This window comes from Ursus arctos, unplaced genomic scaffold (genome assembly GCF_023065955.2).
Source record: "Ursus arctos isolate Adak ecotype North America unplaced genomic scaffold, UrsArc2.0 scaffold_25, whole genome shotgun sequence".
Classification (NCBI taxonomy): Eukaryota; Metazoa; Chordata; class Mammalia; order Carnivora; family Ursidae; genus Ursus; species Ursus arctos.
In genome coordinates, this window is record NW_026622930.1 from 17883349 (window position 1) to 17908731 (window position 25383).

The following is a 25383-nucleotide window of genomic DNA, read 5'->3' on the forward strand; positions in this document are numbered from 1 at the left end:
GAAGACCAACTGTCTTAGGTTGGCAAAGTAGGAAGAACCCACCTCTCTTGATGGCATGCTTGAGTGCCCAAGAAAATGCCAACAAAATCTCCTCCCAGATTATGTCTGTATGCAAAATAACTACTATTGTTTAAGCCACTGTAGTCTGGCTTTCTGAATGTTGCAGCTCGATATATATCCAAGTGATTCAAAAGCTTCAAGGAAATGCTTTTGGTATTTCGTAAACTATAGACATGTTTGGTTTTATTAACATACATCTCCACAATCTCTTGCTGAATTGTCAAACTGATGACTTTAAAAAAGTCTAGAATATCCAAAAATATCTGTAGAAATCTCATCTTCTATAAACAAAATATTTTAACCACTTGGCACGATCTCAGAAATCTTGGTGGAGTTTTGTATTTCATCTCTATTGTATCACGTATCACTTGATTTATCAACTCTTTAGCCTTGTGGTTTGAGTCTATTTGTCTTCCCAGCATTCCCTGTAGTGATAATAAAAGGACATTTCATGATTCATGAATTGTGCCACTAGAAAAGGCATGTAGAATTCTTAAAAAAGTGACTTCATTTTGTCATGCGATAAATCATTTTAATAATTATAGTTTCACGGCTCAGCATTTGATAGACTTCTATAATTATATAGTATCAGCAGCCATAGCCAACCCAACTTTTTTCCATTGCTCTTATGCCAACTCAATGAAGCACAGCCCAATGCAATAAAAATAACATAAGGGTGTTACACCTGAGTAGTTGGTATGCACTACCTGCTAACTATGTGGCTTCAGATAATTTCATCACTCTCTGCTTAGGCTCCGGTCTCCACAACATGGAGATAATTTTGCATATTGTTTCACAATTAAATAAGAATCATACAAATACTGTGTTGTAAAACTTGGCACATATTACACCCTCAGCATACATCAGTGACTTTCTGTCCTTCCCTGATACATTCGTTTGCTTTTGTCGTTGTTGCTATAAATAATTCTTATTTACTTCCATTGAATGCTTATTGAGGTAAAATCTATAGGTCAGTTTGTATTGGTAGGAGCAAAATCCCCCATCTCTCATGTAATAATCTGTAGAGCATGAAAGTTAAAATAGAAATTGTATTTCCTTGATTATATAATGATTAACATGTTGAAAGGGGACCATGTGTGTGACATCTGTTAGGGCTATGAGTGGATTATCTTTTTTAAACTTCTCAGAAACCCTGTCAGTTAGCTACCATTTTGATCATGCCTGTTTTACAAATGAAAGACCAAAGATCCAGAGAGTTTGAAGAACCTACTCAAAGTCCAGTAGCTCATTAGTAGTGGACTTTGGTGGACTTAAGACTTGAATGAGATCTCCATTATTTTAGAGCCTAGTCTTCAAGTCTCCTTTATACACCGATTTGAGGCAGTTGATAAGATATAATTGATCAAATACTATAAAGTGGAGGAACTTTTCCCTAGTCTTTAGAAACCTTTACACATTTTTTAACTGAAACTACTCATTTTCATATTCTCTTTACCCTCTATTCTTTAGAGGGATGTGATTATCTCAAATAATGATCTGATTATAATCCATATGACACATGGTTCAATTTCTTTATTAAAGAGTATTTTATAATATTGAAAACATAACAGCTGAGTAAAATGGTGGTTACCAGGGGCTGAAGGGTGGGGGGAAAGGGGAGATGTTGGTCAGAGGATACAACTTCAGTTAAAGAATTAATAAGTTTTGGGGCATCTCGGTGGATTAGTTGGTTGGGTGTCTGCCTTCCACTCAGGTCATGATCCCAGGGTCCTGGGATGGAGCCCCATGTCAGGCTCCCTGCTCAGCGGGAAATCTGCTTCTCCTTCTCCCTCTTCTTCTCCCCCTGCTGTGCTCTCTCACTCACTCTCTCAAATAAATAAAACCTTTAAAAAAAAAAAAATAAGTTCTGGAGATCTAATGTATAGCATAGTTAATAATAATGTATTATATACTTGAAATTTACTGAGTGTATATCAAATGTTCTCACCACAAAAATAAAAATATATGAGCTGGTGGATGTGTTAACTAGCTTGATTGTGGTAATCATTTCATATGCATATCAAAACATCGTGTTGGTCAACTTAAAATGCATACAATTTTTATTTGTAATCATACTTCAGTATAGCTGGAAAATAAATAAATTAATAAACAAATAGAAAACTCTCACTTCAAAAAGAAAATGAAAGAAGACATAGTTTCTCAGATTTTTAGTAAGTCTGAAATCTAAGATGTGTCCTTTAATTCAAAAGCTTTTATGCTATGTCAGCAGATAGGACCAGATCAACAGGCCTACTTAAAGCCAAAAAACCAAAAACCTGAATTATGCTCTGCTGCTTTTAATATATTTAATAAATATTTCATTCTCTACACTCAAGGATTTTCATATGTGACAAACACAAATTTTTAAATAAATTGCTTAGTTTCATTTATTCATATCCTTAGGAGATGAATGTAGGCAGATCTAAAGTCTTGCTTAACTTTTAATGCATTTTTTTAGAAAAGATGTGAATTGTGAATAGGCTGTTGGAAGCAAGCCTTATAAATCACCTGAACCGTACCACTATTGGCATGTCTTGGAGTCATTATGTATAATTGGTTAATGGTGTATTTATTCTCACATTATTGGATCAGCTCCAGGGATAATCACTGATGAGTTTCAAAACTCCAGGAGGATTTCTGTGCAGAGGTAAATGAATTAAAAAACAAAATAAAACTAATTACTTTTATTTAAATTCAATTTTGGGGGTAATCGTTCTGTCTTGGGGGTCTTGCAGCAGTTTTCAGAAGTGATAAATTTGCTTTAGTTTGCTAACTTGCATTCCCCTAGAGCTCAGAAATTAAATCATTGGTGATGAAAATAGAAAGGAAGTCATTCAAACTAAAAGTTCATGGTAGAATTTCCCACCTTAGTTCTTCATGCTTTCTTTTCTTTTGATCCCTTATCTTATTTAACTTAGCCTTTGGAAACTTGATAAATAGAACCATTTGCAGAGACGAAATCAAGTGTACATTACTTGTAGGTGTCAGGATTTCCAGAATCTGTACAAACACCACAATAGAAAAAGGCTTGTGTGTACTTCCTTGAAGGCATCTGCCCTGACTGGACATAAAACATGTTGACTGTGTAAGGCTGTAGTTTTCATGTAAAACAACTGGATAAGTTAAGTAATAAAAATTCAAGAGGTTTTACTTCCATATGCTTGGCTGGATTACTATTTTTTTTTTAAGATTTTATTTATTTCTGTTAGAGTGTGAGTGGGGGGTAGAGGGCAGAAGGAGAGGGAAAGAGAGAGAATTCTAAGCAGGTTCCATGCCCAGCGTGGAGCTTGACACCAGGCTCAATCCCATGACCCTGAGATCATCACTTCAGCTGAAATCAAGAGTCGGATATTTAACCGACCGAGCCATCCGGGCACCTCATGGATTACTTTTATTTATTTTTCAAGGTTTTATTTATTTATTTGAGAGAAAGACAGAGCAGGGGCAGGGAGAAGGTCTGAGGGGGAGGGAGAGGGACAAGCAGACTCCCCTCTGAGGGCAGAGCCCAATGCAGGGCTGGATCCCAGGACACTGAGATCATGACCTCAGCCGAAGTCAGAAGTTTAAGGGACTGAGCCACGCAGGCGCTCCAAGGATTACTATTTTTTAAAAGATGTCTGACACGATACCATTAGAGTCCATTTCCTTTAACGTGAAAGCATACATATTATTCAAGAGTGAATATACCTAGGATAGTTTCACAAATTAAGTATTACATCTAATGTATATTCCATGAGAGAAATAGAACTTTTCTTGATGTATAACTTAGGATAGAGAAGGAGGTGCAGTGAGAAATGAATTGCATAAGGCTTTAGTGAGTATGTAAATTAAAATTAGATTCAGGTACACATAAACGAAGATCTAAATAAAAGTGGCTAAAATAAGAAGTGAGTTCTACCATACATAAAAGTCTGGAGGTGGGTATTGTCAAATTGGTGCAATTGCACTATCATCATCAGGGATCGAAGATTGTTCTATTTGTTGTTGTTCTGATACCCCTCCTTTTTTACCAGTTCACTAACCTGTTGAAGCAATGAATGTCGCTGATTGAGTGGGTTGAGAGAAGAGATGACAAAGAACCAGTAATAGAAATTTTCATGGCCATTATTCAACTATTTGTGTGCAGTAGATTTAAGGAAAAGCCAAACCAACAGAAATCAGGAATATCAGCAGCAAAATAGAAAAAGGCCTATCCATTGAACTGAAAAGAGATTTTTAGAAGCTCAGCCATCTCTGGGTACTTAGGGACTTTAACATAAATGGGACTCAGCTAAACTGTGACTTTTCCTACTATTTCCCCAATACTTTTCCCTCATGCTTTAGCTCAACCAAATGATAACAGACTTGTTGCTCTTGTAATGTGTGTATATACGTGTCACATTTGAGTCATTTATAATTTCACAGAGCCCCATTTCATCATTTGTCTAATGGCATGTCATGTAGATCAAAAGATGCCATAAAAACTGAGTTGTTTGAAATATATAAAATGAAATGTCATTGGATGAAGAATTAATTATGTCCCCTCATTGCTTTCTACATAAAATGCTAAGCTGTGATATTTAAAAATTTCCCTTGAGGGAATAAAAATTTAGTGGACTAGACACACTGTTTGTGACCCGGATTAAAGATCTTTTGTCTGTTTGGCAGTTTGTTGTTATGGGTTCACAAAAAAGGCAGTGAATTTATTGCCAGTGCTCATTTTAATGCATGAAATATAAGACATTCTCTATAAATGTTTGTTGAATAACTAAATGTATGAATAAATTAAAGAATTACTTAGGAGAGTCACTATAATATAAAGGTTTAAATTTCATCATTATTAGTGTTTATGAACTAACTAGTTGCTATGTTTCTTCATGTGTACTATAAGTTGATTCTGTCACAAAAAATTACAACAAAACTGCATTCAACTTTTGGATAACTGTCCTCTTAGAGATCGTACCACAGCTGAATAAGGAAAATCATTTGATTGCTCTTCTCTTCTGTCAAAAAGAGTTAAAGCTGGTGAAATACATTTAAAAAAAATGTGTATACCATATGTGGATGACTAACCATCATGCCCTCTTTACAAAGCCCAAATATGTGAAAATCAGACATAGTACAGGGGTGCAAGTTCAAGAATGATACAGCTTTTTGAAATCCTATGTAAATTGCTTTTCCCTCTTTATAATTCCAAGTTTTTGCAAACTTGCCAGTCCTTGGATCTTTTAGTTCATCTTTTTTTTTTTTCTTTCACTTTGTCTTATTCACGGTTCTACTTGAGGGTTTGACGAGCCAAGACTATTATATATAAGCCTTATTGTCAGGGATCTTATATTGGATAGTGGCAGAGAAGTGACTCAGAAGGGACTGTTGCAGAAATGGGCAGATGCTAAAAGACCAAGACCACTCCTATTGGGGTACGTAATAAGGTTCTTATCTACTGAAATCACCGCTTCCATTCAAGTCAAGGGGATGAAAAGAGGTTGATAAGGAGCAGTATCACAGCTCCATGACAGTATTTACCTACTGATATTTAGTCTCTTAATTTTAATCTTCCTTAGAAAAGGATGACTAGAAGATATAGGAGGTTGCGTTGCATTCTGAACCTATCTTTTGTTAAAGATTTTATTAATTTATTTATTTTAGAGAGAGAGAGAGAAAACACGAGTGGGGGGAGGGGCAGAGGGGGAGGCGGAAAATCTCAAGCAGACACCACCCTGGTCCCCCTGAACCTATCTTTTTAGAAAGATTTTTAAGTTTTTTTTTTTTTTTAAGATTTTATTTATTTATCTGACAGAGATAGAGACAGCCAGGGAGAGGGGGAACACAAGCAGGGGGAGTGGGAGAGGAAGAAGCAGGCTCATAGCGGAGGAGCCTGATGTGGGGCTTGATCCCATAATGCCGGGATCACGCCCTGAGCCGAAGGCAGACGCTGAACCGCTGTGCCACCCAGGCACCCCGATTTTTAAGTTTTAATATAAATAAATATCACCCATAGACCCTGAAAAATAGATTCCCACTCAGGTATGTCTGATTCAGTAGGTCTGAGATGAAGCTCAAAGAGCTACAGTTTCAACAATATCCCAGGTAATTTTAATATAGATACTTCTCGACCACAATTTGGAAAACACTAATTTGGGGGAATGTGAGAATTTCCTCTAATCTGACTATAAAAACTCCTTGTGTTTCCATTTTTATAGAGAAACATAATAGATTTTCACTTTTTAAATAAATTATTCTGGACATTTGCTTAGATTTGTAATTTATGTACATGACAACAGGTGATTTTAGGGATATAAAACATCTTTCACCTCCTCTTGGGTGACCTGGTAAATCCTATGCAGAAGGGCTTAAGTACTAACTTGATATAATACAGCATGAGTTCATCAAAAATTCAGTCTTAAATGTGTTTGTAAGAAAGTCTCTAAGAGGAATGTACACTTACAATATGATTTCACCCCAGGCAGTATGGAAGCACTACTTTTCTGATTGCTTTCTATTATTCCTACTGAATGTTTGAATGAATTTACTGGCTACTAAAATAACTACAAAACTCATAGAAGTCTGATATAAAGAATATTATTAAGATGTAGGGCACCTAAATCCTTTGTGATTTTTACTCTCCTTCTTTTAGAATTTGTTATCCGTCTAGAATATCTTCAGAAATTGAGTTGATACTTACTCTATCCAGGGATTCAGTACATAAGAGAAAATTTCTAGAATAGTGTTCAGGTTGAAATCCCAAATCACTTTCAGGTTTTGTCAGAGAAAACTTAATTTCTAGGGTTGGGAACACTCTAGAGCAATGCTTCTTATAGGAAGATAAGGCAAGCCTTCTCAGGCTCCCAAATTCTTCACCCACTGCCACCCACCAAATCCTCCCTTTTACCTGGCCTTCTTCCTCTAAAGTAGCTTCTCTGGCTTCCTGGCTCCAGCCAACCTACCATTTCATTTATACAGCCATCTTGTTTCTAACTTTCAATTTCCATTCACACATCCATCAACTGACAGTGTTTTTCCATGTCTGAAATATATATACTTTTAAAATTACAGACAAAAAGGATGGAGAATCTAACCATATTTCAGATAAAAACTGATTCTCACTATTGAATATCCTAGGAAAAGTCTTGGGAACAAGGAATAAGATATGGGTATGAGGACACATGGCAAACATTCTGGCACATTGTAGCAAATTTTAACCCAGGCAAACAATCAGAAGGCATTCCAGTAGTTTAACAAAATTGGACTCAGAGATTTCTTATCAAGTTAACCCAAGTTTGGATCCTGGCTCTTTCACACACAACCTGGATAACGTTTGACAAATCATTTTACTTCTCTGGGTCACAGTTACCTCATTTGCTAGAATATGGCCAACAATATTTGTTTTGATGGATTATTATACCAATTAAATTAGACTTTGCATTATAGTAAAATAATTATTAAAGTGAAATTTAGCTTAATGGATATTAGTTGCATTTCACAGTTCATCTTTTAAGTTTTCAATTGATTTTTGGATAAGTTTGCTAAATACTTCATTATATTTTCTTTTTATTAAAGATTTTATTTATTTATTTGAGAGAGAAAGACTGAGATAGCGACAGAGAGCACAAGTGGGGAGAAGAGGGAGAAACAGGCTCCCTGCTTGAGCCTGATTTGGGTCTCCATCCCAGCACTCTGGGATCATGACCTGAGCCAAAGGCAGACGCTTAACCAACTGAGCCACCCATGTGCCCCCATTATATTCTCTGTTAGGTTTATGGCATTACCAGTTTTTCACATATGTTGGAAAAAATAGACATATTTATTTAAAAATGAATAAATAAAAAATTAAGTTACTAGATCTATTTTTAAGTGTCACTTTAAATAAATAAATCTAATTTGTAACTAGTAGTGCAGGATGGACTTGTATATTCCAAAATATTTTAAACTGGACTCATGGTTGGGAAACTGCTATATGGCAAGCTGCCATGTATGTATTTTTCCTCCTTAATCCTTCCCAGGTTTTTCATTCATGGATGCAGGATGTAAAATTGTGGATTATCAGTGATGGAAGGAGATTATCATTGTCCACTTCATATGGGCACAAACCAAGGTGAAGCAACCTATGTATTTATCTTTCCAAATTCCATTCTTTTGATGGAGTTCTGTCCCAGATGCTTCCATTCACCACAATGCAATGAGGCCACATCAAATTGGACAAATGGAATCATGTTAGAAACACAGATGAAATGGAAATACTCCATTTTGTCTGATGTCTCATTAGAGGCATGCGCAAAATAATTTATTTACCAGTGAGATCCAAGGCTAAGAATTGATCATTTATTAATGGCTAATGATGTGTTCCTGTGCACTATGAATTAAGTGTCCCCCTTTGACAGAAAAGTTAACAGAAGATGATATTTGTTTAATCAAAACAACACTTTCCGCTTTCTCTTTTACGTATGTTGTTTCAGAGAGGATGTGCAATGGGGTCAGAGCTTAAAAGCATCCTTATTTTAAAAATAATGATTGTAATGTGGGGAAACAAAGTTCAAGCTACAAAAAATAAGATTAAGAAGACCAATGGTTATTTTATAAATTTCCAGGCATGTCCACATGCAAAGTACAAAACAAAATGAAATGCATGCTATGATGTTACTCTGGCTTCTAACAAACTTTGCAATATATCCACCATGTCTGTCTGTTCCCCCCCACCTCTCTCTCTCTCTCTCACACCCACGCCCACATACACACCCCTTATGCAGCAGGCCTAAGAAAAGCATTTCAGAAGATGCTAGTCAAAGTTCTAGCTTGCTAGAAGGTTCCATACTAGTAGCTATTTTATGGAATCTTCAGAGCACCTGGTGGATATCCTGAGGCATTTTCTCATAAGCTCTTGAGAATCATTAACTGGGGAAAATAATTCTTATAACATGTTGTATAAAATGTTTGTAGTCTCAAAGTTAACCACTGGATTGATTTATACACCTTCGAAATCTTTGCTCGTCAGTTGCTTTAAATAAAACATATTATTGTAGGTCTGCCGCAATCTACCAAGAGGAGCTAGCATTTGTGTCATGTTTGATTCATTTTCCTTGGTTTACTATGAAAGAACACTTACGGAAGGATAGAAAATAAAACAGCTTGTGTCACGAGAACAAATTATGTCATCAAGACCAGGGCATTTTTTTTTATATTCACATATTTATATGTGGCCCTGTTATAGCATAAGCTCTAAAACTAGTTACTGCTCCCAGCAGGGAAGTTCAATTTGCAATTCACATCACTTATGTTGCAATTTTGCTGTAAAAGATGATAATTTGTTAGTTTAAATAAACCTCTAATCTCAAGTATGGATGCTGATGTATGAGGATATTAATGCCCTCAGCCACTGATAGAACATACAGAGTATAATATATTGAGGTATTAATGAAATGTTCCTGCATTAGCACTATTTTATGAAATCAGATTCTATGCCTTAAATAACAATTAATGTATAAATTTTATACTATGTCCTAAAGGGGGTGCTAAACCGTTAATACATCATTTAGTCTTCCTTCATGTAAATATTAGCTGGTGTTGAATGCTCATTTGTGATGTACCCTCTGCACCCTTTTTTTGTCAGTGTCAGGAATATATTTGTGGGAATAACTTGTCATGACTTTAAAGATTTATCTGTCTATCTATCTATCTATCTATCTATCTATCTATCTATCTATCTATCTATTTTCTTGAGAGAGAATGTGTATGCACAAGCAGGGGGAGGGGGAGATGGAGAGAAGGAGAAAAGCAGACTCCCTGCTAAGCATGGAGGCCAAGGCTGGGCTCCATCTCACAACCCTGAGATCATGACCTGAGCTGAAATCAAGAGTCAGAGGCTCAACCAATTGAGTCACCCAGGTGCCCCTGTCATGATTTTAAAGATAATCTGCCTAGATGTTTTTCAAAGTTAGAGTGTAATATAGATAGCTCAGGATTTGGAGTAGGAGCTCTGTACCCATGCTGCCATTCGTTATCCAATTTACCTTAGAGGTGGTTGTGACATTTAAATAAAATAATTTATGTACGATACCCACAATGACCTCTGGAACAAAGGACGATCCATACCTATAGATCGTATTCCATTTTTTTTTTTTTTTACAAACTGTTTATTTTCCATCAACCTTATTCCCATTTTGTTTGCCTTTGTGGAAGAGCAGCTTAAGACCACTCAGTGGTTGTTCCTACCCATTCAGTGGCCTGAGCAGTAGGAGCTGCAGACCAGTCTTCAGTGGCCGGCTGGGCGCTCCAGTCTTCAGTCGGGAACTGCTGAATTGGCACAGAGGGCACCTGCACGCCTTCAGACCAGTCTGCGACTTCAGGCTGAGTAGCAGTGAACTCAGGAGCTGGAGCAGTCCATTCACCCTGAAATTCCTCCTTGGTCACAGCCTTTTCAGCAGCAGCCTGCTCTTCCTTTTCAATCTCTTCAGGATCTCTGTAGAAGTAGAGATCAGGCATGACCTCCCATGGGTGTTCACGGGAAATGGTGCCACGCATGTGCAGAACTTCCCTGGCCAGCATCCATCACATCAGACCCACTGAGTGAGCTCCCTTGTTGTTGCAAGGGATGGCAATGTCTGCATAGCACAGAGGAGAGTCTGTGTCGTATGCCATTTTTGAAAATAATGGCTGGTGTGTGTGCTTTCCCTTTCTGCTATTAAAAATGATAAAGGCATGTTTTTCTCCTTTCTTTTTTTTTTTTTTTCTAAGAAAATGTTCCCTGCTTGTTTGTGTATGCGGATACCACAAATGAATTTAGAAGACAAACATACATGTGATATATTTTGTTTAAAATATAAACTGTCTAGGATTTTATTTCCTAATCTAATCACTGATTGGATTGGATTATCTCTAAAGTTCCTACCTGACCGTCTTTCTATATACCTGAAAAATAGGAGTCATATTGTGTACCTTAAATAAAGGTAATTAAAACAAGTATTTTAGCTAGAAGTGTAAATTGGAATGTTTTATGTGTTAACTTGACTGAACTAAGGGATACCCAGATAGCTGCTGAAACACTATTTCTGGGTGTATCTGTGAGGATGTTTCTGGAAAAGATTAGCATTTGAATTGATGTCACTGAGTCAGGAAGATTGCCATCACCCATACAGGTGGGTATTATCCAATTCACTGAGGGCCTAAATAGAATAAAAAGGTGAGGAAGGGTGAATTTGCCCTCTCTCTTTGACTTGAGCCCTTCATCTCCTTTCCTCAGATACCAGTGCTCCTGAATCTTGAGCCTTTGGACTCAAACTGGGACTTAAAACATAGGGTCCTCTGGTTCTCAGGCCTTTACATTTGAACCAGAACTACACAACTAGCATTCCTGGACCTTCAGGTGGTAGATCATGGGACTTCTCAGCCTCTGTAATTGCATGAGCCAGTTTCTTACAATACATGTGTGTGTATATATATTTGTATATGCCTATCCTTTTGGTTCTGTTTTTATGGAGAAACCCTAACACAAGCTTTAAAAGTCAATTATGGTTCTAAAAGTAAATCTCTTTGTGTAAAAATAAAAAAAAAAAAAAACAGAAAAAGAAAAATGTTTCAAGATATGGGGTGTGAAGGAGGTAGGAGGTGGAGAAGTAAGAATGGATAAAGTGTGTCAGCTAGAACCATGTCTAGCTTGTTAATTCTGCATTAATAATAGGTGGCACATATTATACACTTGAAATTTATTGAATGCAACCATTCATGCATGAGTGGATGGTTGGATGGATGGATGGATGGAAAATATGATAGAATCCAGTTTGAGAAAATGAATATCAATTGAAGCAATATTATCAGGGTAGTGACATGACCTATGAAGCAGTTATGACCTGGCTTTGAATCCCAACCTTTCTAGTTATCAGTTATGGGCTTCTGGACAAGTTGCAAACTCCTTGAGCCAAATTTCTTCCTTATAATAACTCTAGTTAGTGGGTATTACTATTTTCTCCATGTTTTAGATGAGGACAATAAGACAGGTAAAACACTGTGCCTGTCTCAAAGTAAGTGGTCAAAACTAACTATGATGGTGGTGAAGATTAAGGCTTAAGAGTGCAGAATCTGACTTAATTTATATAGTGTCCACTCCTTCAATTACTACTTTCAGTTTATTATAGAAATTCATCCAACTCTAACTTACATTTTTCTCATAAACCACTTAAATAAAAGACAGTATGACTACCTGACTCATTTTGATCTCCAGTGTGGTTATAGTAGATTGCTTGCCACCTTACATAGGTAAGTGCATTAGTTAGCTTTTTTGGCTCACTAATACCTTCAGAACTTAGTGGCTTAACACAATAGGCTTTATTGTCTCTCCTGATTCTGTGTGTCCTCTGGGCTAACTCATATGATCTTTGTAGTCAGACAACAGTTAGGCTTGGGCTGATGTTCTCTTTCACAGGCGAGAATTTGGCCTGATGTCAGCTCGGACAATAGTAATTACTTGCCTGTATGTCTCTCATTCTGCAGCAGGCTATTTTGGGCTCATTTACATGATGGTGGTTGCAGAGTTGAGAGAAAAGGCAAATCCCAGTGTAGAAGCACTTTCAAGCTTTACTCATACTATTTTCCTAATGACTCATTGGACAAAGCAAGTCACGTGGGCAAAACCAAATTCAGAGAGTGGGAAAAATACACTTTACCACTTGCTAGAAGAAGCTGCAAGATCGATCAGTTATCCATACAGATATGGGAGGAATTTTTAACTGTTGTAATCATTGTAGTATTGAAATCTACCACATTCTATTTTATAGCTCTTCACTACTAAAACTGACCATAAATCCCATTCAGAATCTACTATCCTTTGCCCTCTGTAACATCCATGACTGTTGTGACTTGCTCATAGTAGTTGTTGATTACATGTGATTGAATAAGCAATTTTGACTGAGAGGAAGAATCTAATCCTCATTGAGCCATTTTTCCTTTGTAATTTACACTTCTAGTTAAAATACTTGTTTTAATTACCTTTATTTAAGGTACACAATATGACTCCTATTTTTCAGGTATATAGAAAGACTGTCAGGTAGGAAAAAAAAAGCAATAATTTTATTTAAAAAGCCCAACATTTGCTCTCTAACAAGTCGTTTAAACTCACTGCATCTGGTTCTACAATAAAAATGGGAAACGAATTTGATTTTCTTACCTGGGAGACAAATGAGACAGCATATGTGGGGATGCAGCATCAATTACAATGTGAGCCAAAATATCTTAATAATAAATAACCAAACAATTAATGTCTTTGAATTTAATTATTTTAAAAATGAAAGCTTGTCTATCTGGTTATCTATCTCTATATGCATTTAAAAGTCTTGTAACAAAAACCAATTACCTTTTGATTAATTGCATTATAAATATGGAGCCAGGATCTATCCGAGACAGTTGAGATATATACTCAACAGTCTTAATAGCATGACTTTTCCCTGAGTCTTCTAATTTTGGTGTTCTTTAGGGACTTCAAAGAAAATATCACTATGACTGAATGTCTAGATTTTTGATTGTTCCAATTTGGAGAAACTGGGTGCTGGCATCTAGTGAGTAGAGGCCAGAGATGCTGCTAAACATTTTATAATGCACAGGGCGGTCCCTCCAACTCCACCGCAAAGAATTATTCAGCCGAATATGTCAATAGTGCTGAGGTTGAGAAACCCTGCTAAACTGAGTGAAGAATTTATTTTATAGGGAAGGTAGTTCATGATGATCATGGTGATGGCAGTAGTGCAGAGGGCAAGGTGGTAGGGGTTGTCTTTTCTGTTCTTACTCTCCAGAAATGCCCAGCTTCCCACAAAGGACAGGACAGCATGGAGCAGTCCCAGATATCTAAGCTTATTGAGTGAACCCCTGCCCATCTGGGGTCTCCCAGCACTCACTCAGCATCTCAGTGGTCTTCTTCTTACCCAGTTTATATTAGCATTTTCCTATTGTTGTTTTCTCACAGCATTATCTGAGCTACTGACTGGGTCTTTAAAATTGATGAGGTACCATCAGCCATTTCAGTTTTTATCAAGGGAGCAGAGGCAAAGGGGAGTTGAGTTCTGGCATGTGTTTGGGAGGTGTTTGTTTTGACTGTCTGATGGCTGCATACCAGCCTGAGGGAGTCACAAATGTCACTGGTGTGCAGTGGTATAATTTTCCTGCCGCTCCAAAGAGTCTTCTGTGTTAATCTCCCGGCATGTCTGGCAACTTTCAAAATAGAAGTTAAAGGCAATTCCATGGAGCAGTGAAAAAAGATTCAAAGTTCCCATTCGTCTTTGTAAGGACAGAGAAAATTGCTGGTGTGCAGTTGGTCTTTTTCATTATTGAGAACATAGAGCAGCTCGGTTTTCACCAGGGCTAATTGATTTTCACAGCTGGTGCAGCAAAGTCTAAGGATGATATGAAACTTGAAAAGTCCCTTTGTCCAGACCCTGAAGCGCATGGGTTCTGCAGGGGCTTAAAACTTGGGCTTCAATAAGAGATGCTAAAATCTTCTGAAATAACTTTGGGCACCAACTGGAAAAGAGTTACTTGTTCATGTAATACATGGCGTGAGTATGGCCTGTCTTATGGTATCCCTTTAAATTCATTATTTTTTCTTTTACATTAATTAACATTGTGTTACATAGCACAAACCTGATTTCAGCCTTAGTACCAAATAATTCCCCATCTAATGTGACATGCTAGATGATATTGAATATCTGCCTTTCCTTTGCATACAAATGACAGAGGGCACTTCCTCCTGACTAGGAACTGTTCTGGATCATAGGCGTTTAACTTAATTTCCCTACTGCAGGAGCTAATTGGTTCTTATTATGTATCTACTATTGCTTATTATGAAAAGAGGGAAAGGCAGTAGGAATCTAAAACAGGGTTTCCGTACAGAAACACAAGGTTGGGATGTAGTTACTGGAGCTGAGCTGAAAAGGGAGGATTTGACCTCCCTTGGAATAATGTCAGTGTCCTAATGGCATGGGACATTTATAAGAAGTAGCACATTGCAGTATAAAGCATGGGCATTAGGTCAGATGATTCTGGGTTCCGAGCTCTGCCAGTGTGAAGTTAGGGCATCTCAGATAAGTTCCGTCAGCCTCACAGTGGTGTCGTGAAATCTAAAATGCATGTAAAAGGGCCCAGGATATAATAGCCCTTGGCTTGCTCTCCTCTTCCTCTTTCATTTGTCTTAATGAAAGTTAAGTTTGAAGTCTGAGTCTTGCTCATCAAAGCTTACTTGATGTTGAGTCCTGAACCATGGTGCCGACCTTCCTGTATTTTCAACACCAGGAGAATTGGTCTTCTATTTTGGAGTGTAAGTGGAATGCTATTTTATTTGGAGAATGTCTGTATAACACAAAAAATAAATCACTAAATCCAATAGGACTATTATCCAAAGGAAGAGCCAGCAAACATTTGACCAGGATCCACAGAGCCAGGGAGTGCGTTATCCTTTACTCAAAATATTTCTACTTTTTTTTTAATGACTTTATTATTAAAAGGGGAAAAATTAAATTGTTTCTAGTGACACATGGGCATTCCATATTATTTACTTCATAAAAGAAAAAAAAAGTTATGTGATGTTCTGTTAGGTCACAGTGTTCATAAACTACATAGACATTGAAATTGACTACATATTAAAGTTATTTAAAAAGCACAATTTTTTAGCAAATACGCCCAATAAAGTATAAACTTATAAGCAAACTAGGGGTTGGCAGGTAGTATGTATATGTATATGTGTATGTATATGTATATATACACACACAGCTAGATATAAAAACATGTAAGAATAACAGTGGAGGATAATTACAGTGCATACTATCATAAGGTCTAGTTATTGCAAAAATATTGATCAAAAGCAGTGATGACTCAGATATTTATTAGTGCACAATTTACTGTTATCTGTGTACTCACAATAAACAAAATAAATAGTGATGAAGCTGAAGAAATATTTTTTTTTAATAAAAAGGAAAAAGATCAATAATTAGGTAGTGCATTTTACTCCACACATTGTTATTCATATATTGATAGAGAGGATCCTTATTGAAAATTGTGAACTTTTGAAACCTTATGGATATGCTTGCATAGTAAGAACTTTGTAGCATTGTGCAGACTTGATGGTAAAATATTAATTATAGTTGCCATTAAACTGCCTTGATGTGCAACTGTGCTTATTTTGCAATGTGAGGCCCAAAATGCTTCCTTAATTTGGTATTCCTTTTAAGCAACGATAACATCCTCTCCTTTTCCTTTGAAATAGCTTAATACCTCAGACAAAAGATTATACCTGCCCTGCTGTTGCTTCCTGCAGCAAACTGTCAAGAGAAAGGCTTCAAAATAGTATACAAAATTTTTTAATAATTACATTTTTTATCTAGTATGAATTTCCAGATATTTTTGATATGTTTTGCTTTAGCCACTTCTTCTTCTTTCCTTTACAATTAAACTCATAGCTTAAAACTCATTGACATGTTGCTTATATAGATACTTTTAAAACTGAAAAAAAAACTGCTTAAGTTAGTCAAAACATAAATTTGCTTTTGATGTCACATTAAACTCAAAGCATATTGCTCAGATGCCCTCTGTTTCATTTCTATTCCATTTGACTTAAAAAAAAAAAAAAAGCAAGAATCACACCTGATAAACAAGTGGTGAAAACACAAACCAGACACATTCAGCTTATTTAATTAAACTCTATAATCTAAGTAGACAATTCCTGAATTAATATATTAATATAATTTATTACTATAAATATTTGTTGAACTACATAGACATCTATCTTTGAGGTGCTGCTAATTGTACCCATTCCATCATGGAAATATATTCTGACATCTTTATTTGATTTTATAATTTAATCCACTTATTTCTCCATCCATTTTTTAAAGAGTTTTATACATTTTAAGTGGGAATGTTTGAAGATAGTATCATATTCTTAACTTTCTTTCATTAAAGAAACGCCTAGCCCCTTGTGTTCAGAATGAATCCCTGTGTTGGATATGTTCTCTGAACCTGGAGTACATTCGTGCACTGTGGTTCCTTGTCGTTTAAGAGCATGGAACAAAATGTTTTTTGAACATGAACAGGATTGTAACCTACCTAATGACTGGTTGAGACTTCTTCATCTTGAATTTCAGCTCAAATCCTTCCCATTGGGAATGGGCACTTCTGAGGTTTCTGTAAATGTTCTATTAATGAACCAGATTCTCTTAAAAATTGCAAACTCTTCTCTTTACAATTCCCTGTGTGGACTCCTCTCTCAAAGTTCCGGTAGTTTTCATTTACAGTATTTACCAACAATCGTCAAAAATGAAAGAACAAGCTAATTAACTTCTATTGTCTCTCCTTACCAACTCTTACACTCCTACCCCTGTTAATACAATTTACAATGACATGTTCTTTCTAGGCTGTCTAGATTCAGGTCCAAATCCCAGGTTTGGATTTAAAGATGCTTTCACAAGCAGAATCATGTTTGTTTGTTTGTTTTAACTTTATTCTTTCTCTCTTGATGTTTTTGACCTGAAACAGAGTTGTAAGAGGTATGAAGTAACCACAGTGGGAGAAGACACAGATTATTTTTCCCCACAGACATTCTGTCTTTTTTAGTCATTTATTTAATATATGTGTTGAGTATCTACCTTGTTCCTAGGTATTTTGGATACAACAGTGTAGAAAATAGTTTCTTTCCTTCATAGAACTTCCTTCCTAAAAGTGCGTAACAGGCAAAAAGCATCAGACATCCCATGTAAGCAAGTTAAATATTTTGTTGTAAGGTAATCATACTGTGAGGAAAAGAAGAAGTAGAACAGAGTAAAGGGCATCATTAGTGCTGGACAGGTGAAGGAGGGGCAGGTTACACTATTAAATAAGATGGTCAGAGCAGAGACTAAAATGTAATGGAATGAGGAGATTTGCTAAGCAAATACCTGGCAGAAGTGGGTCTTTAGCATAAGGAGGCATTAACTCTGAAATCCCAAAAGCTATATCTGCCTTTAACTTTCATTAACTTCCATCGATTTACTACATAAGCATTCTTTGTCCACCTAAAACATTGTAATTCTGTCAAATTGGTCTCAAGAAAAGGGGGGAGACAGTACAAATACGGGATAAAACATGTAATTCCAGATCAGAAATTAAAGTAAGGTGGAGAAGGCATCATGGCACTGGGGTAAGATAACTAAATTGACAGTGATACAGATAAAGGTAGAATATATTCTTTCTTATGGTGAATTTTTATGTGGCCTCAGTCCTCTGCAACTCAACTCCTCAGTGAAATACAGAGTTGAAGAAAATTATGTCTATAACATCACTGTTTACTACTATATCCACCAGTTCCTAAGATAGTTCTTAGTACCTACCAGTACTTAATAAATATTTGTGAAATGAAATATTAAATGATCTGTTACATAAGATCCTTCATGATCTGGCCCCAAACTCAATTTTATTTATTCTACCAAATGCCCTCGATCCCAAAATAACTTCTTTATGGTTTCTTTCTTTATGTTCTCCCTTAGGCAGTAAATTTGAACTTTTACTTTTTCTCTTCTGTAAGTTGGAAATGATATTAATAATATTATCTACCACAAAAAGTTCTCATAAAATTTAAAGAATGTTCTACATCTAAGGCACTTAAAATGTTCCTCCTACACAATTAGTGCTACATAAACTTTGACTGCCATTTCTCTTTGTTTCTCTTTGTAGCCCTTACAGACAAATAATTATGAATATGTGAGACAGTGGTGTTCCTATTATCTGTTAGTTTGCTTTTTACAAGCTGAAGGCAGATTCTAGATAAGGATTTATATTATATGCAACCCTGTGTTTAATGCAGGATCTCAAAAGTAGTAGATTCAATGCAGTAAGAAGGTTCACGGTGTACATATCTACATCAATCAGAACACCCAGTGAAAAAACAGCCCACTAGAGCCTGTTGTATAATAAAGCTCTGTTTACCCATTTATTCATCTAATAAAAGTAGAGGTGAAATAATTACCCAGACCATGATTAATGCAGAGAATGATGATGCTGAAACAGAGAAATCAGGTGCAATTCATCTTACTACATTCGTAAATATTCCTAGACTCTGTTTGCCATGTCCATTAGTAGTACTATTTTAAATGTGTTATTCTTATGTAATGTATTGTTAGTCTGTATTTGAAACTTCAAAATGTCTTATCCCATTCTCTCACTGTGATTCACTTGGTTAATATACATTCAATCCTGGTGAAGAAAGCACAAGAAATCATATGGGAGATTTGGGGTTCTGAAATACAGGGGTTCAGTTGGTCACCTGCCATCTTTGTGACCGAGCTTGACAGGGAAGATGCAGAGGCACCTTCCCATTCCTTAGTGTCATTCCTTAGATCTTGGAAAAATAGCCCAGCTGTGGAAATCTGAGGGCAAAACAATTCTTTCACAAAAGAAAGGACCATATTTGGAAAGAATTTCTTTCCTAACCATGCACAGCGAGATACCAATGGTCATAAACCCTAATACTTAGTGAAAAACATTTTTTTGTGTGTGAATATAATCAATTAGTCAACACATATTTATTGAAAACTTACTGCATGTTCGACCTTATAGGTGCTCAATGGGTAAGAAAGATTATTGATGCCACATTTCATTTTGAAATGAAATGTGAGACAGCTTATGAGAGAAACAGTTTTAAATAAATGGAGAAATGAAAAGAAAATAACATAAAGCTAAAACAGTAGGTAAGAATAATAAAATAACATGCTCTATAGTTCTGGACAGATGTTAGTAATGGACTATTAATTTGATTTTCTAACAGCCAGAATAAGGAGAAAACAGCCAGAGAAAAGAAGACTTAGAAATGTCAGGTAGCCATATTTTTGAAAATAAAACTTAAAGAAAACCCATGAAGACAAGTGTTTTATTCTCGTCTGTAGTTTCCTTACCAAACACCGCATTTAATGAGTATAAGTAGGCATTCCATAAACACATATTGAATTAACGCGTGCGTTATTTTTAAATTTGGAACACTTGACACTAAATCTCACATATTACACCTTAAAGAAATAACCTATATAGGAAGATGAAATAGTCTGAAATCAGAGCTGTCTTCAGAAATCCATGACACATTGTCAGCATTGTTGCTTCCTTCAAAAAAGCTTAGATTTACTTAAGTGAGCCAAGATTAACAATATAGCATTCGTTTAATTTTAGAGCTTTAGTTTTATTATTTATGGTAAAGAAATATCCCACTTCAAAGGCCAGGCATAGGGTCTTAACTTGTCTTATAAGCAGTAATTTTAAGTAAATAACTTTTTTTTTCTAATAGATGAACTCTGCTCCTCCATTTCTTCTAAGACATATCACAATCAATTTAAAGTTCCATGAATGCTAATGAAGAGACAGGGATAAATCTAATTAAGTTTTGTGCCAATGTAGCATTCTAATAATTGCTTTTAATTTGAAAATAAAATAATTCTCTCTCTCTCTCTCTGATGAAGCAAATCACAGCACAGTAACACATCTTCTAACTGTCAATATCAGGGAAACTGAATTTTCTAGAGCTTACCGTCCTACTCTCTTTTTATACTGGAAATCCCTGGCTAAATGTGTCCTGCTAGATAAATAATTTATATTAATACTCATAAAAGGGACCCAGGAATGGCCAAAATCACAGTACCACAACATAAGTAAGGTTACAAAAATTCAATATCCATATCCCTTGCCAAGTAGACCTCCGATAATGGGCTTTTCATTCTAAATAGGGTTAACTGGGTATTGCTATGTTCTTTAAAACTTTCTCATGTGGATGACCGTAGGGATGCTGCCACCTGGAATGCATTATAAAGGTTAACATAAAAAGCATACGAAGACAGGAAAAAAGGCCTTCTGCCTCACCTCTTTTCCTGTTCCCTGACCAAACAGCTGAGGCTGTTGATCCTCTTAAAAAAAAAAAAAAAATCTGATCAAGACCTATTCACTGAAATTGATAAAATGCTCCATTACCTCAGGATCAAAGAGAAGTCAAGAAAAAATTACACATAAGGGGACCTGGAGAGTCCATTTGAAGCCTATCAACAGACAGGCGAGTGACAGACCAGGAAGCAATTGTAGAGCCATCAACCTAACTGCCTGTGAAATCCACCCTGGACCCATGCTCTGCCACCCAGAGAATATCATCTCTCGATGAGAGCACCTGGGAACTGTCAGTCATCCAAGCCCCAAGAATTAAGAGTTATAATTGTCTCCATTTCATAGCCTTAGTTGTCAATGAACTGGAAAAGTATGAGACTCAAAAACAACTTGTTTTTTAAAGGACTCTAGGAAATAAATAAAATGATGTCATTTCTTATGGTTGTTAAGATAGAAATGCAGAACAAACTGTATTGAAACTTACTAGCAATAGTATATTTTATTTTTAATGGTCATTCCTAAAATACTATCCAGATCATTATTAATTGCTACCAAAAACACTATCATTATTGCTTGAGAAATATATAACTATATATATAACTATATATATAACTATATATATAACTATAACTATATATATATATATCTACTGTAGGGACATTTTCTATACACACAATTGGTTTTTACCAGTTTCTCTGCTTTAACAACATATTTGCTTTATTGCAAATCAAAAATTCAGTAACTTTTGAATGAGTTTGAAAGAAAAGAAATTATGAGTTTTACTGAAAAAGGCGCAATTCCATTAAAAAAAAAGAGCAAAGCAGTTTATTTGTTTTTGTTGGCATTATGTTTCTCCACTATGGTTTGTTGATTTCTTCTAAATGCTGTCCTTTTTAAGGATCTTTATTCTAATAGTGATGTAATGTTAAACCCAATGACTAATCTTGAAAAGAACACAACTTATTATTATATTAACAGGCTCACAGATCCTTTCTTGATAAAAATGAAAACCATTCCCAGAATTACCTAAACAACTAAGTTTTGAATATGCAAAGAGACTAGTTTGCAGCCACAGGTTTGAAGTTGACCTTTACAGTTGAGGTGACTGTTGGAACCACTTATGGATGTATTTGATCAGTGATGAATGATAGCTTACAGCCCATAGCATTTCATACTTCAGAAAATGTTTTTACATGTGCTGTACCCCTGGATCTTTATAATAACTCTATAAGACAGATTATCATGCTGTTATTTTCTTCATATGTGGTCCTTTTTTTACATGTTAATGGTAGCTCATGAAAGTCAGATTATTAATTTTTCTTGAGCACCGTCCCACAGTTAGTCAGTGGTAGACCTGGGGATTGTTTTGGTTCAGGCCCTTGTCTCCAAACCTCTGTTCTTTGACTCTATCCAGCAGACTTTATCAAGTAGAGCAGATTGACTGCTGTTGTCACAATGTAGAAATTTGTCCGAAGTGTTCATATAGCTTTGTTATCTAAAGCTTACCTATTGCTACAATTTACAAGTTTTACATAGCCACATAAAATATTTTAAATTGTAGTTTGGTCAACTTTGTGTTCGAAAGCTGCCTGCATCTCCCTCAGCCTCACGAGGATTTCACGTGCTGTTTCAAGATCAATGAAAGTTTTATAGTACCCACGGTGGTTTTTTATCCCCAATTTCCTCTATTTGCTTGACAGAAAAACAATCAAATATTAAATATTTGGCTTATATTTTTCCAATAACATGCATTCTAACCTTGTTAATGACAAGAACTTGGTGGTTACAGTGCACTTTTGCCACAGATGAAGTTTTTCTTCAAGGATTTGCCAGATCTTTTTCTTTGGGTCTTAGACAACATTTGGTATTAGCAGTTTGCCTTTGATTTTCTCTGTCTTCCTTTCGGTTACAACCACTTCCCTTATAATGCTTATCACGAGCCTATCATTTTGCCAAAATGATTATGTTACCATTGCACTGGTGTTCCAAAAACCACTATCCATTGAATTCCTCCCAGGTTCAGCCAGCTGACACTTCCTGACTCAGATCGCGCCCAAACAGACTTAAATATCCTGTGTTTCACTTCCTCAAATCCTGTTGTCCTCACTCTGCTACCCATTTATTCCCCACCTGGTGCAGCATCTTAAGCAGCATCTCCACAGCTGCAATTTCCATATCTATCCCATTTCCTCTCAATTCATATTTACCATGTTTTCACGATTTATGGTATGAATGGATTTGTTAGTATGTTACACTAACCAACAACTTCATATGGAAAAGTATTGGATGTTAAAATGTATCTCTTCCCACTAAAAATATTTTTAGTTTGCATTTTTTTTGCAAATAATATCTTTTTTTTTGTCTTTTGGAATTCTAAACTCTATAGAATATAGAATGACATTAGGAGAGAGAATTTTGTTTGAGACTCACATTTTGAGATTTCCCTATTTAGAAAGAGTGTAGTGGAGTTGCTTGAATGGAATCAGCATATTTGAAACTGTGGTTGAAGCCATTGACTGTTTTCACCCAAAATGGCTTCCAGTGATGTTGGTGGTTTAATCAGTGATCGAAGCCGTTGTATGTATTTCAGCAGAACCGCTTAGTCCGATGGTTTAAACTGTAAGGTTTGAAAGTGAATTTTTCTTCCAGTCTTAGAGAACTTTGGAAAGTTTGTTTTAAAGCAAAGTCCTTATTGGAGAGCTCTTTATTCATATAAATTGTAATTTGTGAGTATAAGTGGGATATTGGAAAGGATCTCTGGACACAGGGAGGATTTCTACCCAGCACAAGAGTCCTTTAAACAATATTGCTGATATTGGGTGGCATCCAGCCTCTTTTTGTTCACCACAATCAGAAACTGCCTGCTTCATTATTGGGTGACTTCCTGCTGAGCCCACTTGGACCTCCTTAAACTTCGGAAGCTGTAATCCTCCTTTTGTCAAATGGAGTAACAAATAATTAGTTGATTCCTTCCTCTACCACAAAACCTCTTTAAAGGAGTGAAAAGAAGTCTTCTTTCTCAGCCACCTAGCCCCATTCTCCTTACCTCCTAACTTTTCTTTTACACAATGCACTTTAGCTTTCTCCCCAGTAAAAATGCACTAGGTGTCCTGAAACCAGGCAAGGAATTCAAGTTAAAAATCTATTATTTAAAAGGAAGAAAGAGGGGTGCCTGGGTGGCTCAGTCCTTAAGCATCTGCCTTTGGCTCAGGGCTTGATCCGGGAGTCCTGGAATCGAGCCCACATTGGGCTCCTCCACTGGGAGCCTGCTTCTTCCTCTCCCACTCCCCCTGCTTCTGTTCCCTCTCTCTCGCTGGCTGTCTCTCTCTCTGTCAAATAAATAAATAAAATCTTTAAAAAAATAAAATAAAATAAAATAAAATAAAATAAAAATAAAAGGAAGAAAGAATTTGAGGAGGAAGTAATGTAGAACTTTCTGGTAGGTGGCATAAAAGTGTGAGGAGCTATGTTGGAGCAGGGTCTTTATTGCTCCTCAAATCACTAGAATGATAGCTGCTTTCCTAGTCTGTTCATAAAGGTAGTCTCACTCAAAATGCTAATCTTCCATGGCATCTTCCATACTGGGAATACTACTAATGCCTGATCAGCTATTTTTGAGTCAAGGGTATTTCAATCGAGAGAATAGTGATGGAACCTCAGGAAAAAAATGTTTTCTTCCTTCTTTCTCCATATGGCATTGTTGGCTTTATCCACAAAGAACATTAGAAATAGTCACTGAGTCTTGGGAAGTATGCAAATCAGGCATAAGTAATGTTCCTTGGGTGAAAGGAGGAGGGGAGAAAAGAAGGGAATGTTGAGAACACTGAAACTGTACCCCTCAAAATAATAAATGAAAGACTTCCTTTCTTCCACAGAACCATGCCTTTCTCTCATGCCCCATTTCCTCACAGCTAATAAACCCTAATGAGAAAGCAATGCCAGTGCACTTCTGTGTTATACAGCTATCTTTTCTCACTTTGACTCCTCCAGACTAATTTGTCCCTCTCAACTACAAATGCTCACTCCTTCCCCTTCTCCCCTTTCTCCTTTTGTCATTCATTCTCATTTCTGTGATTCCATCTCTCTTTCCCTCTCCCTCTTCCTCTCCCTCCCTCTCTCTCCCTCTCTCACATCCAGTGATAAAGAAAGCAGAACATTTGCTCTTCATTATCATTACCTCAGAGAAGACTGCCACATGAATGACAGAAAAAGAAAAGGATAAGAGGTTGTCATAATGCTTCTTGAGTTTGAAATGTCAATCCAACAAATTAATAACAGGAGCACAGCATGGAACCTATTGACTATTGAATTATAATACTAGTATTCTCGTTGTCGGATTTTCCCTCTTTCTTTTTCTTCCCCTACACAAAATTAGTTGGTGTAACTGTTTGTAACTGTAGTTGGTATGACTAATGATGTCTTCTAAGATGTGTTCACTTTGAATTTCTATACTCATATTCACCACAACTCTACCAGTCTTAT

The 25383-nt window shown here is 36.2% G+C and overlaps 1 protein-coding gene across 1 annotated transcript; it reads right to left on the minus strand.

Moving 5' to 3' along the window:
• Positions 1 to 10162: 10162 nt before the first annotated feature.
• Positions 10163 to 10658, minus strand: LOC113246563 (40S ribosomal protein SA-like). Its single transcript, XM_044379801.3, has one exon. The coding sequence runs from the start codon at positions 10579 to 10581 to the stop codon at positions 10222 to 10224; it is 360 nt and encodes a 119-aa protein (XP_044235736.1). The 5' UTR covers positions 10582 to 10658; the 3' UTR covers positions 10163 to 10221.
• Positions 10659 to 25383: the final 14725 nt, after the last annotated feature.